The 14,901-nt window shown below is 52.1% G+C and overlaps 1 protein-coding gene across 7 annotated transcripts in view; it reads left to right on the top strand.

Annotated features, from left to right (window-relative positions):
• Positions 1 to 14,901, top strand: part of SEC16B (SEC16 homolog B, endoplasmic reticulum export factor) — a 73,165-nt gene that overhangs the window by 19,312 nt on the left and 38,952 nt on the right. For 2 of the 7 annotated variants that reach the window (XM_070076625.1, XM_070076624.1), the window contains exons 2-10: positions 2,884 to 3,237; positions 5,199 to 5,296; positions 6,690 to 6,810; positions 7,817 to 7,928; positions 9,094 to 9,238; positions 10,164 to 10,315; positions 10,670 to 10,731; positions 12,349 to 12,484; positions 12,914 to 13,144. In XM_070076625.1, coding sequence (XP_069932726.1) covers positions 2,942 to 3,237; positions 5,199 to 5,296; positions 6,690 to 6,810; positions 7,817 to 7,928; positions 9,094 to 9,238; positions 10,164 to 10,315; positions 10,670 to 10,731; positions 12,349 to 12,484; positions 12,914 to 13,144 — 1,353 coding nt within the window. In that variant the 5' untranslated portion in view covers positions 2,884 to 2,941. 7 annotated transcript variants of the gene reach the window in all.

Genomic DNA, 14,901 nt, shown 5'->3' with positions numbered 1-14,901 from the left:
ACTGTGCTGATCCGATGGCAGGAGCCAGAATCCAGGTGCTTTTCCTGGTCTCCCATGGGGTGCAGGGCCCAAGCACTTGGGCCATCCTCCACTGCACTCCCTGGCCATAGCAGAGAGCTGGCCTGGAAGAGGGGCAACCGGGACAGAATCCGGCGCCCCGACCGGGACTAGAACCCGGTGTGCCGGCGCCGCAAGGTGGAGGATTAGCCTATTGAGCCACGGCGCCGGCCTAGCATACTTATTTCTGTACCATGTGTTACATTACCAACACTTGATCCTCATAAGGACCCACCTGAGCTGGGTGTTGGCATTCCCATTTTAAAGAAAGAGAAACTGAGACTCAGAGAGGCAGAGCCAGCCAGGGGCGGAGCCAGGAGTGCACACTACGGAGGGGGTGCTGCTTCAGGCCCGTGGGGCTTCCTCTCCCTCGTGCCTCTCTTCCGTGTTGGCAGTTGGGCTTTGGCTGCCTTCTCCTGAGAGTGAACCTGGCTCGGCCCGCGGCCAGGCAAACAGAAGCACCGGCCTCCGACAGGGTTCTGAGCAAACACACCAAGTCAGAGCCGTCCCGGCCGAGGGAGCTGGCCTGCACTTTGTCCCAGTGAATCAGCTGCACGGAGGCCGGGCCGTTGCAAAGAGCAGCACCTGGCTGGAAGTGAGGGCCAGGTGAGCTGGTACATGTGGCACCTGGACTTTGGCAGTGTCCCGGGGGCCCGGAGGCAGTACTGGGCCAGCTCCCTGGAGCAGCGCTGAAGGAAGGTGGGAGTCGTCTGAGCAGGTGTGTGGGGCGCGAGTGCCCGTCTTTCCCTGTTTTGCACTGTGCTTGCTTCGCTGTAGTTAGGAAAGGCAGCATGGCCCCTGCCCGGGGCCAGGGGAGCTCATGCCTGGGATTTGGTGCGGTGGATGTCATCCTGGCCCTTGGAGAATCTTCAGTGCTGTTCTTAATTGTAACCTGAGCTCCAGCTGCCTGGAGAGGATGTCTCTTGGCAACAGAATGATGTGATCTTAGTGAAGGGCTTGGGTGCTGCGCTCTGTGCTGGGGGACGGGCTGCCCCCCCCCCCCCCCCCCGGGAAGTGCTCTGGGGACAACGTGACAGTGGCTCTGTTCCTGCTCGGCTTCCTTTGTGTCAGAGGCTGATGTTTCATGGCCGTCACCAAAGGCCCTTCCACGGTGTCCGGGGCACCTGGCTTTCCTGGGAGGCGCTGGCAACCGTTCTCTTTGCACCTGGCTTTTTCGAGGAAGTGAGCAGACTGTAGTGTAGGGGAAGGCCCGTCTTCCCCCAAACGGTGACTGACTTAGAGGTGGAAGGCCCCTCTGTGCCCTGCTCGGCACATCCATTCTGCTGTCTCACAGCTCCTGGCCCAGAGCTGTGATCTGGCCCCTTGACTTTGAGCCGTGTGACATTCTGGTTTCGAAACACACACCCCTTTGACCTTTTGTCTGATATGAATATTCAGATGAAGCTGGGAGCTTCGGAGGTGGGGCTGGTTAAGGATGCAATCAGCGTTTGCAGCCTAAAATAGCTCCCAAGGAAGAACAAAGGTGGAAGTGGACGCGGCCAGGGTGCTGGGGTCACAGGAGACTCCGTGGAGGGGAGTCAGGGCCAACGTGTGCTGTCCCTGGGCAGGTGCGCCTCGGTGCTGTGGGCAGAGGAGTGATTTTCCATTTTGAGGAACAAGTGGTGACAGTGAGTGTGATGCAAGAGAGATGTTTAGGTTTTAAAATCTCTAGCCAGGAAGAACCCGGAGACCTGGCTTCCTGTTTCCTCCTGTCAGCCACTCCAAATGTGTATCTTCTTGGCTTGCTGGGAGGAGGGGTAGGCATGGGCACATCACAGGTCTAGTTCTTGCAGAAGGTTAAGGTAAGGATTCAGCAAAAGTGGCTCTTTCTCACTCTCTAAGATTAATTTATTTAGAAGCTAGGGTTACAGAGAGGAAGTAAGAGAGAGAGAGAGAGAGAGAGGGAGGGAGGGAGAGAGAGATATCTTCCATCTTCTGGTTTACTCCTTGAATGGCCACAACAGCTGGGGCTGGGCCAAGCCAAAGCCAGGAGCCAGAAACTCTATCCCGTATGTTTTCTGTGACTCTGCCAGATGGTAGTAACGGCCTCCAAATTACAGGTGGGAAACCTAGGGCTGACACTTGTAGCTGGTAAGTGGCAAAGTTAGGATTTGAACTCTGATCCAGCTCCCTCCAATGCCTGCTCTATCCCTGTCGTTTTTAAGATTTAGTTAATTTATTTGAAAGACAGATGACAGAGAGAGAGAGAGGGGTGGGGGAAAGGAAAGGGAGAGAGATCTTCCATCTGCTAGTTCATTTTCCAAATTGTCGCATTGGCCAGGGCTAGTCCACGCCAAAGCCAGGAGCCCAGGGCTCTATCCAGGTCTCCTGCGTGGGTGGCAGGGAGCTGGATCAGAAGCAGAGCAGCTGGGACTTGAACCTGTACTCTGATACAGGAAGCCACGTCACAGCAGTGACCTAACCCATGGCACCACAGTGCCAGCCCGGCCCTGTACCATTTCTATGACGCCGTGGGGGCATCCATAGTTGGTGTGAAATAAATATTTGCTGGTGGAGTAAATAAAGAAACTGTAATTGGGATTCCTTATAGCACCTTAGCCGCATCTATTGCCTTTATCCGTCTCCCACATCTGCTATCCCATATGTACTTCCTAATTTTTAAAACAACATCAATATAATTGTCTAGCCTGTTATTAAGGTCACGTTTCTGCTGGAGATTTTAGACTTCTCTAGGCTGGTGCCCATTTGGTTGGTTTTAGATCGATTTTTGACGACCATCACTGCTCTTTTCATCGAACCAATTCAACCACGTGTGTGCTCAGAGGCTTAAAATGCTGAGTTTTCCTTTTTCTGTTTGGTCTGCAGGAAGCTAAAATACCTACATAACTGACCCAAAACCCAAGGGAAATTCAGAGGGGCAGGAATGGAGCCGTGGGTTCCTCAGTGGCCCCCTCCATCTCGGGGAAGGCCCAGGTCGCCAGTGCCGGACTCAGAGCGAGGACTTCAGAGAGACGGATACCATCGGCCTGCTCCACACTCTTGGCACAACGGAGAGAGGCTTCCCCAATGGCAAGACGTCCAGGGGAGCCCCCAGCCACAGCAGGACCCCAGGGCAGGTCCCCAGCGGCCCCAGCACGTGCCCAGGCTGGGGGCATGGCAGCAGCATGCACCTGCGGTTGACTATTACGAAGGTGGTCATCGCGGTCAGTTGTATTCAAGGTATGGTTTTAGGGTCTGGCCTGAACCCGACTCTCCTTCACGCTTACGGACTCTCTTCCTTCTTCCTTCCTTTTATTTATCTTTCCTTCTCTACCCTACTGCCCTGCCTTAGCTAAAACCTATCCCTATCCATCCCAAAATGGTTTCTAGCAACTGAAGGCCATGTTTTCCTCCCCTGAATCTCTCCATGGAGCCTCCTGAAGAAGCCATCACAGTGGGGGCGGGTGTGAGGGGAGGGGTGGGGGCAGAGAATCAGGAGCGCCATGGAGGAAGACTGCAGGGAAGCTTTGCTTAGGGATTCCTGGAAGGAGTTCCTCACTGTCACTGGCCCAGTCTGACCCAATTAGTGTGACAACCCCAGCTCCAAGAGGAGTCTTTGTGCCTTGAATAGCACCTGGCGTGCAGCAGGAGCCAACAGGCCTGCACTGCATGAATGGGACTTTCTGAAATGTCAGCCTTTCCGAAAGGGAAGCAGGTGTAGACTCGCAGGCTCCAAGTCCAGGAGGAAAAGTCTCACGGCGAGGCCATGCGAGGCTGGAACGCTGGAAGGCATCCGTGTTCTCTTTAGCTTTTCCAGTTTGGATGACATTCACCGGCCTACAGATTGAAGGTTCAAATTGTGCTAATTATTGCGAAGAATTTTCCTCTATGAAGTATGAGCTGTTATTGATAAAAATATTAACAATGTGGTACTTCTTCCCCAGTCCTTTTTGGATTGTTGAATTCTCAAGGGGATTTGTGTTAAGGACAGCAGCTGTAACGGTGATCAGATTCAAGATAGTCCAACTTGAGTTTTTCATCTCATTTCTATCTGTAATGTGCATGAGAGTTAAAATAATGCAATGGATCCTTACACAGTCATATAGGAAGGACTTTTCTCTGCTGATGTTAAGATGGGGTTTTCTGGCCGGTGCCGCGGCTCACTAGGCTAATCCTCCGCCTTGCGGTGCTGGCACACCGGGTTCTAGTCCCGGTCGGGGCACCAGATTCTGTCCTGGTTGCCCCTCTTCCAGGCCAGCTCTCTGCTATGGCCAGGGAGTGCAGTGGAGGATGGCCCAAGTGCTTGGGCCCTGCACCCATATGGGAGACCAGGAGAAGCACCTGGCTCCTGCCATCGGATCAGCGCAGTGTGCCGGCTGCAGCACGCTGGCCGCGGAGGCCATTGGAGGGTGAACCAACGGCAAAGGAGGACCTTTCTCTCTGTCTCTCTCTCTCTCACTGTCCACTCTGCCTGTCAAAAAAAAAAAAAAAAAAAAAAAAAAAGATGGGGTTTTCTTTTGTAGTATATTATTTATGTATTTATTTGAAAGGCAGAGAGAGAGCGAGAGAGAGAGAGAGAGAGAGAGAACACTCCCACCTGTTGGTTTACTCCCCAAATGCCTGCAACACATAGGATTGGGCCAGGAACTCAATCCAGGTTTTCCAGGTTTGTGGGCGGCATGGGCCCTGGTAACAGGGACATCACCTGCTTTCTCCCAGGGTGTGCATCAGTAGGGAGCTGGATCAGCAGCTGAGCTGGGACGGGAAGCCCAGCACACTCCAACATGGGGGGTGGACATCCCAAACAGGGTCTTAATCACTGTGCCAAACGCCCACCCCCAGCACAGCACTTTCTAAGACAGCATCTTCTTGTACTGTTGGAATGAGTGTATTTGAGCAGTAAGAGTTTTACTCTAAAATTTAAAAAAAAAATGTAATTAAAAAAGAACTTTCTGGAAAGTTTTTTTAAAAACTGCTTTACTATAAAAATCCCAGCTGTGTTATGTAATAAAGGCCCTACTGCTGCTCTGATTCTCTGATCTGGATTTCCTGTGTATAGGATCTAGAATTAGCTGGGACTTTCCAGGCAGATTCTAGACTGGGGATGCAGCTCTGTCCTCCAAAGTCAAGTAAAGTCAGGTCTCACCCTGGAGTCTCTTTGCACACTCCCCTCCAACGACTGGCTCTTTGTGATACTTTAGGCCGAGTTATGAGAGCCTCTATCCAGCCCTGACGGAAGACTATGCTTACGGAAGCCACTACTACCATGGACACCCGCAGTGGCAGCAGGAAGGAAGAGGTACGGGATGACCTCCAAGGAACCCTTAGAGCCTCTCCTTGGGCAGGCGGGACCACCTCAGAAACACTGCTCCGAGCAGCCTTGAGAAGGGAGAAGGGCATTGTATGCATGTGTGGATGATGGTACTGCAACTGTCCTTATGTGTCCAGTGCTGGGGCGAGTTTGCCCTCCATCCTAACCACCAGGATTATAGGTTCTGACCAGGTAACAGTAAAGTCAGCTCTTTAGGGTATCCAGCATGTGTGGACTGTAATAAGGGTATGACCACCACTTCACTGAGCTGCGGCAAATGTGCACCAATAGGAGTTGTTGTTGTTTAAAGATTATTTATTTGAAAGGCAGAGTTACAGAGAAACACAGGGAGAAAGAGAGAGAGAGAAAGGTCTTCCATCTGCTGGTTCACTCTCCAAATGGCTGCAACAGCCAGAGCTGGCCCCATCTGAAGCCAGGAGCCAGGAGCTTCTTCCGGGTCTTCCATGTGGGTGCAGGGGCCCAAGGTCTTGGGCCATCTTCTACTGCTTTCCCAGGCCATAGCAGGGAGCTAGATCAAAAGTGGAGCAGCCAAGACTCGAACTGGTGCACATACGGGATGCCAGCACTGCATGTGGTGGCTTTACCTGCTTTGCCATAGTGCTGGCCCCACCAATAGGAGTTTTATCAACCACACTGATAGGTTTAGGGTGTGAACTAGTGGCAGAATCTTTTTTTTTTTTTTTAAGATCTATTTATTTGACACAGAGAGAGGGAGAGAGAAAGAAAGAGAGAGAGACAGAGAGAGACAGAGACAGAGAGAGATTGGTCTTGCATTCCCTAGTTCACTTCCCAAATGGCCTCAATGGCTGGAACTGCCCCAGGCCGGAGCCAGGAGCCTGGAACTCCATCTGGGTCTCCGATGTGGGTAGCAGGGGCTCAGATACTTGGACCTTCCTCTGCTGCCTTCCTAGGCACACTAGCAGGGAGCTGGATCAGAAGTGGAGCAACTGGGACACGATTCAGCGCTTCTGTGTGGGATGCCGGTGTTGTGGGCGGCAGCTTAACCTGCTGCGTTACCTGCTGGCCCCTAGTGGCAGCTTCTGACCTGCTAGGAAAGAGAAGTTTGTTTCAGTGTTGAAAACACACACACACACACACACACACACACACACACCCTGTCTCCACCATATGCAGTTTGGAGACTCATGCCATCAGCTGGGTTCAGGGAGGACCAAGGGGCATCTTAGGGACTTTGGTTGTTAGATCTCACCCAGCAATTTAATTCCACTGGGCTAAGGAGGTTTTGAGCCCACTATGTTCAGGAACTTGGGTTCACAGTTTGCTAGGCTCTTCCTGAAGGAAGCTGAGAAACAAGATGTGACCGCATTTTTTTGTTTGTTTGTTTTCTCTGAGGGTGCAGTGCCAAGGCAAGGGAGTCCTTATGTGTGGCACGACAGTTACCGGGATCAGAGACACCTCAGCGAACATCGTCCTGAAAACCAAAGCAGGACGTTCAGAAGAGATAGTGAAACCCAGTTCCAGTAAGTGTGAAAGGAGGGGCCGGTCGGACATGATGCAGCCCAATGTGGATTATGTCAGGCGGATTTCTGTTTAATGTAAAATACTGACTTATGTATTTGAAAGGCAGAGCAACAGGGAGACACATAGAGCTAACGAGCTCCCATCCGCTGGTTCACTCCCCAAATGGCAGCAGTGGTCAGCGCTAGGGCAGGTGTAAGCCAAAAGCCAGGGACTCCATCTGGGTCTCCCACGTGGGTGGCAGGGGCCTGAGCACTTGAGTCATCTTCCGCTGCCTTCCCAGGACAGGAGCAGGGAACTGATTGGAAATGGAGCAGCTGGGACTTGAACTGACACTCCTCTATGGGATGCAGGCATCGCAAGTGGTGGCTGAACCAGTTGCACCACAATGCTGGCTCCAGTGTCGGGCAAATCTTAGGGATTCTAATGCAGGTCCTCTGTTCTAGCCGCAGGGCTACGTGAGTAGCCCTTGATGGCCTGGCCAGCTGTTAAGAGGATCCTGGGTGGAGAGGCTCCGGGCTGAGCTCTGTGAAGTCACCCGAGGTCGGTGCTAAAGGACAGCCTGTTCTCTGGGGCCTCAGAACACAGGTGGCCTTGGAAAAGTGCTCCTGATTGGGTCCTCCTGTGGCTTCTCCTCTGTCCACTCCTGGGTGCTGAGAACGGCACATCTACCTGTTAAGGCTGGGCAGGGAAGACACTTTGAGCATCTACCTTGGAAGTGACCGACCCAAGTGCTCTGCTTTTTGGCATACCAGGACATCAGACTGCAGAGAGCAACCCTTCTCCCTGGGACCCGAGGTCACTTCCAGTGCCTGCACCGTGGAACCCCTGGTGCCCCTGTTTTTCTGTCTGAGGAAGTGAATTGGGGTGGGGGTCGGGGTGGGGGTGGATGTCAGGCACTGATTTTCCCTGTAGCACTTGGGTCTCCGACACCCACCCGCACTCGGAGCAGGGTAGCCTCGCTGTGTGCCCAGGCCCCTCTCACTGTTTCTGTTGTTTTTCTAATAGACGATCTAACAGGCGAAACCCTCATAAAGATGGCCCTGCCTCCAGCTCTGGGCAGGAGAGGCCCGGAGAGCTGTTTGCAGAGAGTCGGCTCAGCTGGGGCCCGACGAGTCAGGTGAGCTGCAGTGGTGTGGGGACTGCAAGCCCGTGGCCGGGCGTCACAGCAGCCCTGTCCGTGGAGGCTGGCAGGGCCCTTGAGGACAGGGTTTCCAATGTCTGTGGTCTGCGGGGCCCATCCCCCCATCTTGGCAGAGCTCCACTCACGCCTGCTCATCTCCTGGCTTGCCTGCTTCCGGCATATGGGTCTGAAGCCCTGAGGGCCCCTTTGCATTTTGGTCACAGCAGGAGGTTCAAAAAATGTCACCCAAGTCACCTCAAGGGGCTGAGGAAGACACGTGGAGCCACCAGTGTTAGGTGTTAGGGACCCCAGGAGGCTGGCCAGGTCAGCTTGGCAGGAGGTGGAAGTTGCTAGAACCCTCCAATTCAGGTCGGAAAGCAGGGCTTTTTACGACTTTCATGGCTTTTTCATCTCTTCCCACCAAAATCTTCCCGTGTGTACCAGCTGGCCACAAAATAGAACTCTTTATTTTTAAACCAGAGACCTTACTTTTGGAATAAGCATAGATTGATGGAAAAGTTGCAAAGATACTGTAGAGATGAACCATTAATTTTTGGCAGTCTTGTGTTCATTTTGTAGCCCTGGCTAGATGCGTATGAGTTTTGAGGACACTGTCTCTGTACAACTTGTAGCCAGCGACACAGGGCACATAGTATTATGCCTAAGGCTAACAACACAGTAACAGCAGCCACACACATACTGATAGCACTTGGCGGTGCACAAAGAGCTCCTGAATCTGTTGTTTTACTCAGCAGCCTCTAACAATCTAAGTTCAAGGATTTTTTTTTTTTTGGTACAAGGGAATGCGTAGCACATAGTAGATGTTCATTAAATAGTTGACAAATAAATCCATGAGTAAGGCCTTGAAGCATACAGGGCAGATATGTTCATCTGTGTCACAGATGAGGGATTGAGCTCAGAGAGCCCAGGTTCAGGGTCATGGCAGCAGGGTACTGGAGTCCAAAGCTGAGGTTTACAGCCCGCTGCCTCCAGGGCCCTAATGCATCCTTTATCAAACACCTGTCCGCTGAATGATCCCTTCTTCCTGCAACATACCCACTTTTACTGTATTTACTGCAAAGTTTAAACTTGTTTCTTTGAAGAAACACTCAGGAGGCCCCTGGCACCCTTCCCACATGTTTCCCTCGGTTTGGATTTTCAGCCGTCGTTGGGCAGCACGTCCAACCTTCTGCAGCAACGCGAGGCTGGTCTCAGCTCCAGCAGCTATGAGCTCAGTCAGTACATGGTGGACGCCCCTGAGCTGTATGATCCTGCCGCTGCAGCGGGCTGGAGGCCAGTCCCAGCCGGTGGGTACGGAAGTGTTCACAGGAGTTGGTTGAGTGCGATGGGGAAGGCTGGGTGGAGAGTTGTCCTTACCTTGGATTTCCAGGAATGGGTCAGCATATGCCTATTTTGGTCTTCCAGGCAGAAAGGCCAACTTTGGCTCCATTTCCCACTTTTTCTCCTAGAATAGAGATCGCATCTTGGCGGGTTCTTGGAATCGAATGCTGCCTTTGGCCATTGGCAGGCTGGGAGCTTTTAAGCTGGGCTTTTAAGTAACAGGTGACGACCAGGAAGAATTAAGCAAAGCAAAAACAGGGCCCAAAGGCTAACTGCTCGTCTAGAAGTAGGAGACTTGCTGTGAGTGCAGCAGCTCTGAGAGCCAGAGACTCCCTGGCCTCTCCACATTGCTGAGAGGCTGGGCTGGGCGCATCAACCTTGGGACTAAATTGCCAAGTCCTTACATTTTAGTCTGACATGTTCTTGGAGGCTTAAAGCTGCCTGATGCATGGAGTATAGCCCACCCAGGGTCTTATCTGGATTCCAAGTGGCATGTTTCTAAAGAAAAGCAGTGGGAGAGATTTTAAGATTTATTTATTTGAAAATCAGAGTTACAGAGAGAGAGAGAGAGAGAGAGAGACAGAGAGATCTACCATCTACTTGTTCACTCCCCAAATGGCCGCAATGTCTGGAGCTGGGCCAGTTGGAAGCCAGGAGCCAGGAGCTTCTTCCGGGTCTCCTACATGAGTGGCAGGGGCCCAAGCAGTTGGGCCATTCTCCGTTGCTTTCCCAGGCCACAGCAGGGAGCTGTATCGGAAGTGGAGTGGCTGGGGCTCAAACTGGTCTCCATCTGGGATGCTGGTGTTGCAGGTGGTGGCTCTACCCACCATGCCATAGCACCGGCTCCAAGGGGAGTGTTGCTAATAATGTCCATCTGTGTCTGTTGGTCAGAGGACGTCCCAGTGGCTGGTCCCAAGGCGCCCAAGAAGTTCTACGTCCCTCATGTGTCTGTGGGTTTTGGGCCAGGAGGTCAGCTGGTGTGTGTGAGTCCCAGCTCTCCCATGGATGGCCAAACTGCCCTTGTTGAAGTGCACAGCATGGAGGTAAACAAGACCCCGTGTCCCTGGGGTGTTGGCACACTGCTCACCCAGCTCCTCCCGACGCATGTGCCCTGCTTGCCTTGCCTGGACCTCGGCAGTCCGGGAACGAGTGCTCTGGTGGGGCGCTGGGCTGGAGGCTGTGGGAAGGGGTGGGCTCTTCTCCGAGGCAAGTGATGGCTGGAGTTCTGTTTCTCCCGCGATGCTAGCGGCTCACCTTCGGCATTCCGATGATTCATGTCTGTCCTGCCCTCACCTGAGACACTGAGCCGTGTCCTAGGGCCAAGGCCTTGGGACCTGGATGTGACTGATGGGCCCTTGGCTGGAACAGTCCTGAAGGCCAGATCGTATGTTCTGCAGGTGATTCTTAACGATTCGGAGGAACAAGAGGAGATGAGAAGTTTCCCGGGACCCCTGATCAGGTCAGTTATGTAAGACCTATAAGGTAATTACGTGAGCATAAGCATTTTTGAAATCTGAAAAGTCTTCCTGTCCTGGGTCAGCATTTTGCGAACTTGGAGCAGAGTCATTTCAACAAGGCGTTTTGATGGAGGAAGGACAGAAAGAAAAGTTAGCGTAGCTGTCAGGAAACTTGAAGTCCGTCCTGTGTTGTGGCGGTGGCGTGGTAGGGAGCTGTGGTGTCCCGTGTGCTTCACAGAGATGGGTAGGAAGGTGGCGTGCAGCCTGGGAAATGACCCAGAGGTGGGCTGCGGTGGAGAGACTGACAACAGCGGCTTTTTCTCTGGAGACAGGATTCAGATGCTGTGCAAGTCTTCCCTCTGCAGGAGTGAACTGGAACTGTTCACTAGGCATTCGGTGGTTGCTGGTACCGGTTAGGGTGCCCTTGTTGTGGAGAGTCCTGGCTGGGCGGCAGCTCCTGACTCCCAGGTCCCGGCGTCCTACTGACCAGTGGCACCAGGGTGGGCTGGTCACTTGGGCCTCTTGCAGCCTCCGTTTTCGCTCTGAGAAGCAGTGTAGCACCTGCCCCATTGCAGGCGGTGCCTGTGAGGCTCGGGTGAAATCAGGTGCAGGAAGGCTTTCAGGATGGTTGTCACTGCACAAATGTGTTCTTACCCCAAAGCTCCTTGCCAAGAAAATCCCCTGGGGGTATTGGACAGCTTCTTCAAGTGGAAATGAGCGCTGTCCCCCGCACAGCTATGCAGGTGTGGGGCAGAGAACCCAGTTGGGTATTCAAACACTTGGATATTGATGCCAACCTGGCTTTAATTTATAGCAAGTCCTCAAGAAGATGACTATGCTCATGTATTGACTGTGTAATATATGTCACACAGTTGCTAATTCCTTTATGTGTGGAAGCAGATTTTTTTTTTAAAAGATTTATTTATTTGAAAGGCAGTTACAGAGAGGCAGAGGTAGAGAGGTAGAGGTAGAAAGAGAGAGAGAGAGAGAGAGAGGTTTTCCATATGGCGGTTAACTCCCCGATGGCCGCAACAGCTGGAGCTGTGCCAATCCAAAGCCAGGAGCCAGGAGCTTCTTCTAGGTTTCCCATATGGGTGCAGGGGCCCAAGGACTTGGGCCATTCTCCACTGCTTTCCCAGGCCACAGCAGAGATCTGGATCAGAAGTGGAGCAGCCAGGACTTGCACTTGCGCCCATATGGGATGCTGGTACTGCAGGCAGTGGCTTTACCCACCACGCCATAGTGCCAGCCCCCAGATTCTTTTATTGTCACTATTTTAGGGAACAAGCTGAGGCTCAGAGGAGGTAAGAGACATGCCTCAACTGAGCAGTGGGCGAGCAGGTTTAGATCCAGGGTTATCTGTCTCCAACGTCTGGGCCACTGGCTGCTCTCCTGGGTGGTCACTGCAGGTCTCTGGCCTCAGTTTCCTCATCTGTAAAATGGGTACCCCTCCTTTTTGTTCTACAAGGAAGCGCTCTCCTGGAGATACAGGCTTTGCATCGTCAGGCTTCTGTCTCAGCCCCAGCCCAAGCACACCTGCACGGCTCAAGGGCGCCTGCGGTCCTGAACAGGGGTGGTGTCTGCCGGCTCACTCACTGCCCCCTGAAATCTCTCCGCAGGGAGGACGTGCACAAAGTAGACGTCATGACGTTCTGCCAGCAGAAGGCAGCTCAGAGCCGCAAGTCTGGGACACCGGGCGGCAGAGACTCTGCTCTTCTGTGGCAACTGTTGGTTCTCCTTTGTCGCCAGAATGGCGTAAGTTCTTGTGCTGATGGGGTAAATCAGATTTGGCATGATTCGGACAAGCAGGCGTAAAGGAAGCAACACATTTCCCAAGGGGAAAACCGCTCGGGTGCCCACGCGAGGTTCAGCCTCCGACACTTCCACTGGTGTCCTTCTACCCTGCCCTGGGATCCTCCTACATTTCCCGAGCTACCTACCGCGTAGCCAGATGGTTCACCTGTGACGCCACGTGTCTCCAGTGACCTGTGTGGCTCCCGACAGCAGAAAAGAACCACGATAGTGAAGCCAAAGTCTGAAATAGAGCAACCCAAAGAACAGTGTTGACATGACTGGCCTCCTTGCGAGAAAGCAGGTCCATGCCTGCTGCCTTCCTGCCTGCTTGGGCCGGCAGCACGAGGATTCCCAGGCTCCGCCCCCAGAATGCACCTGTTTGCCTTGCAGTCCATGGCGGGGTCCGACATCGCTGAGCTGCTGCTGCAAGACTGTAAGAAACTGGAGAAGTACAAGAAGCAGCCCCCTGTGGCCAACCTCATCAACCTGGCCGATGAGGACTGGCCGGTGCTGAGCTCCGGGCCGCGGAACCTGCTCACCGGGGAGACCCCTCCCAGTGTGGAGACGCCTGCGCAGGTGGTGGGAAAGTTCACTCAGTTGCTCTACTATGGAAGGAAGAAGGCAAGTACACCCTTCCTCCAGCCTCCATCTAAAAAGGGAAGCACCACTCCTCTCCCTCAGCCCCTCCTCTCTTACAGGAATAGCACACGCTCATTTTGGAGCATGTGAGAGGTTCATGCAGATGAAAATAAAAACACACCTACCATTGTTTTTAACCACTGATACTACAATAGTAGTGTAGTCCCAGCATTAGAAGATTACACCTGTTAACATTTTTTTAAAAATATCATTTATTTATTTATTTTATTTGACAGAGACAGTGAGAGAGAGAGACAGAGAGAAAGGTCATCCTTCCGTTGGTTTAACCCCCAAATGGCCGCTACGGCCGACGCTGCGCCGATCCGAAGCCAGGAGCCAGGTGCTTCCTCCTGGTCTCCCAGGAGGGTGCAGGGCCCAAGAACCTGGGCCATCCTCCACTGCACTCCCGGGCCACAGCAGAGAGCTGGACTGGAAGAGGAGCAACCGGGACTAGAACCCGGAGCCCATATGGGATGCCGGCGCCGCAGGCGGAGGATTAACCAAGTGAGCCACGGCACCGGCCCTATTTATTTATTTGAAAGTCAGAGTTACACACAGAGAGAAGGAGAGGCAGAGAGAGAGAGAGAGAGAGAGAGAGAGAGAGAGAGAAGAGAGAGGCAGAGAGAGAGAGGTCTTCATCCGCTGGGTCTCTCCCCAACGGGCCACAATTGCAGGAACTGTGCTGTTCTGAAGCCAGGAACCAAGAACTTCCTTTGGATTTTCCCATGTGGGTGTAGGGGCTCAAGGACTTGGACCATCTTCTACTGCTTTCCCAGGTATATTAGCAGAGAGCTGGATCAGAAGAGGAGGACCTGGGACTTGAACTGGCATCCACATGGGATGCTGGCACTGCAGGCGGTGGTTTTACCTGCTACGGCACAGCGCCGGCCCCCGTTAACATTTCAATACATTTAGTTCTAGCATTTCTAATATATACATGAAAAACGAGTGGCGTTCACAGGAGTTCCCCTTTACCTCTATTTTTTTGCTTTCTGTGGTTTCAGTTACTCAACCACTGTCTGAAAATATTAATACTTGGCTTGATTCTTTTGAGACCACATTCATATAAGTTGTATTGTAGCATGTTGTCATAATTGTTCTATATTATTATTAGTTATTTTGTCAATCTTTCATGGCAACTAATTTGTAAATTAAGCTTTATTATAGATATGAATGCACAGGAGAGGATACTTGAGGTTTTAGTCCCATGCATGTTTGCAGGCACCCACTAGGGTCTTGGGATGTATCCTCTGTGGAACGAGACTACAGGACAATTATAGTTGTTTACTACTCCCTTTTCACTTACGATTACACTTGGATGGTGAAATACCCAAAGGCATTAATTATACTCCAACAGCATCACGTAGAAAAACCATGTTTTATTTAATCATCTACTGTAGTTGAGTATAACTATTTATAATTTTGTCACCCATTATAAGTTATACTATTTGAACATCTTGTTATATAAGTCTCTGGCTGATCTAATTATTATTATTATTTTTTCAGAATAGATTCCAGGAAGTTTAATTACTGGGTTATAGAATGTGTGCTTTTTAAAAATATATTTATTTTATTTATTTGAAAGAGTTACAGAGAGAGAGAGAGAGAGAGAGAGCTTCCATCTGCTGATTCACTCCCCATATGGCAGTAACAGCCAGGGATGGGCCAGGCTACAGTCAGGAGCCAGGAGCTTCATCCGGGTCTCCCATGTGGTTGCAGGTGTCCAAAGACTTCAGCCA

Source organism: Oryctolagus cuniculus, chromosome 7 (genome assembly GCF_964237555.1).
Source record: "Oryctolagus cuniculus chromosome 7, mOryCun1.1, whole genome shotgun sequence".
NCBI lineage: Eukaryota > Metazoa > Chordata > Mammalia > Lagomorpha > Leporidae > Oryctolagus > Oryctolagus cuniculus.
Note: the sequence above shows the minus strand (reverse complement) of the source record. Positions and strands in the feature narration are given on the sequence as shown.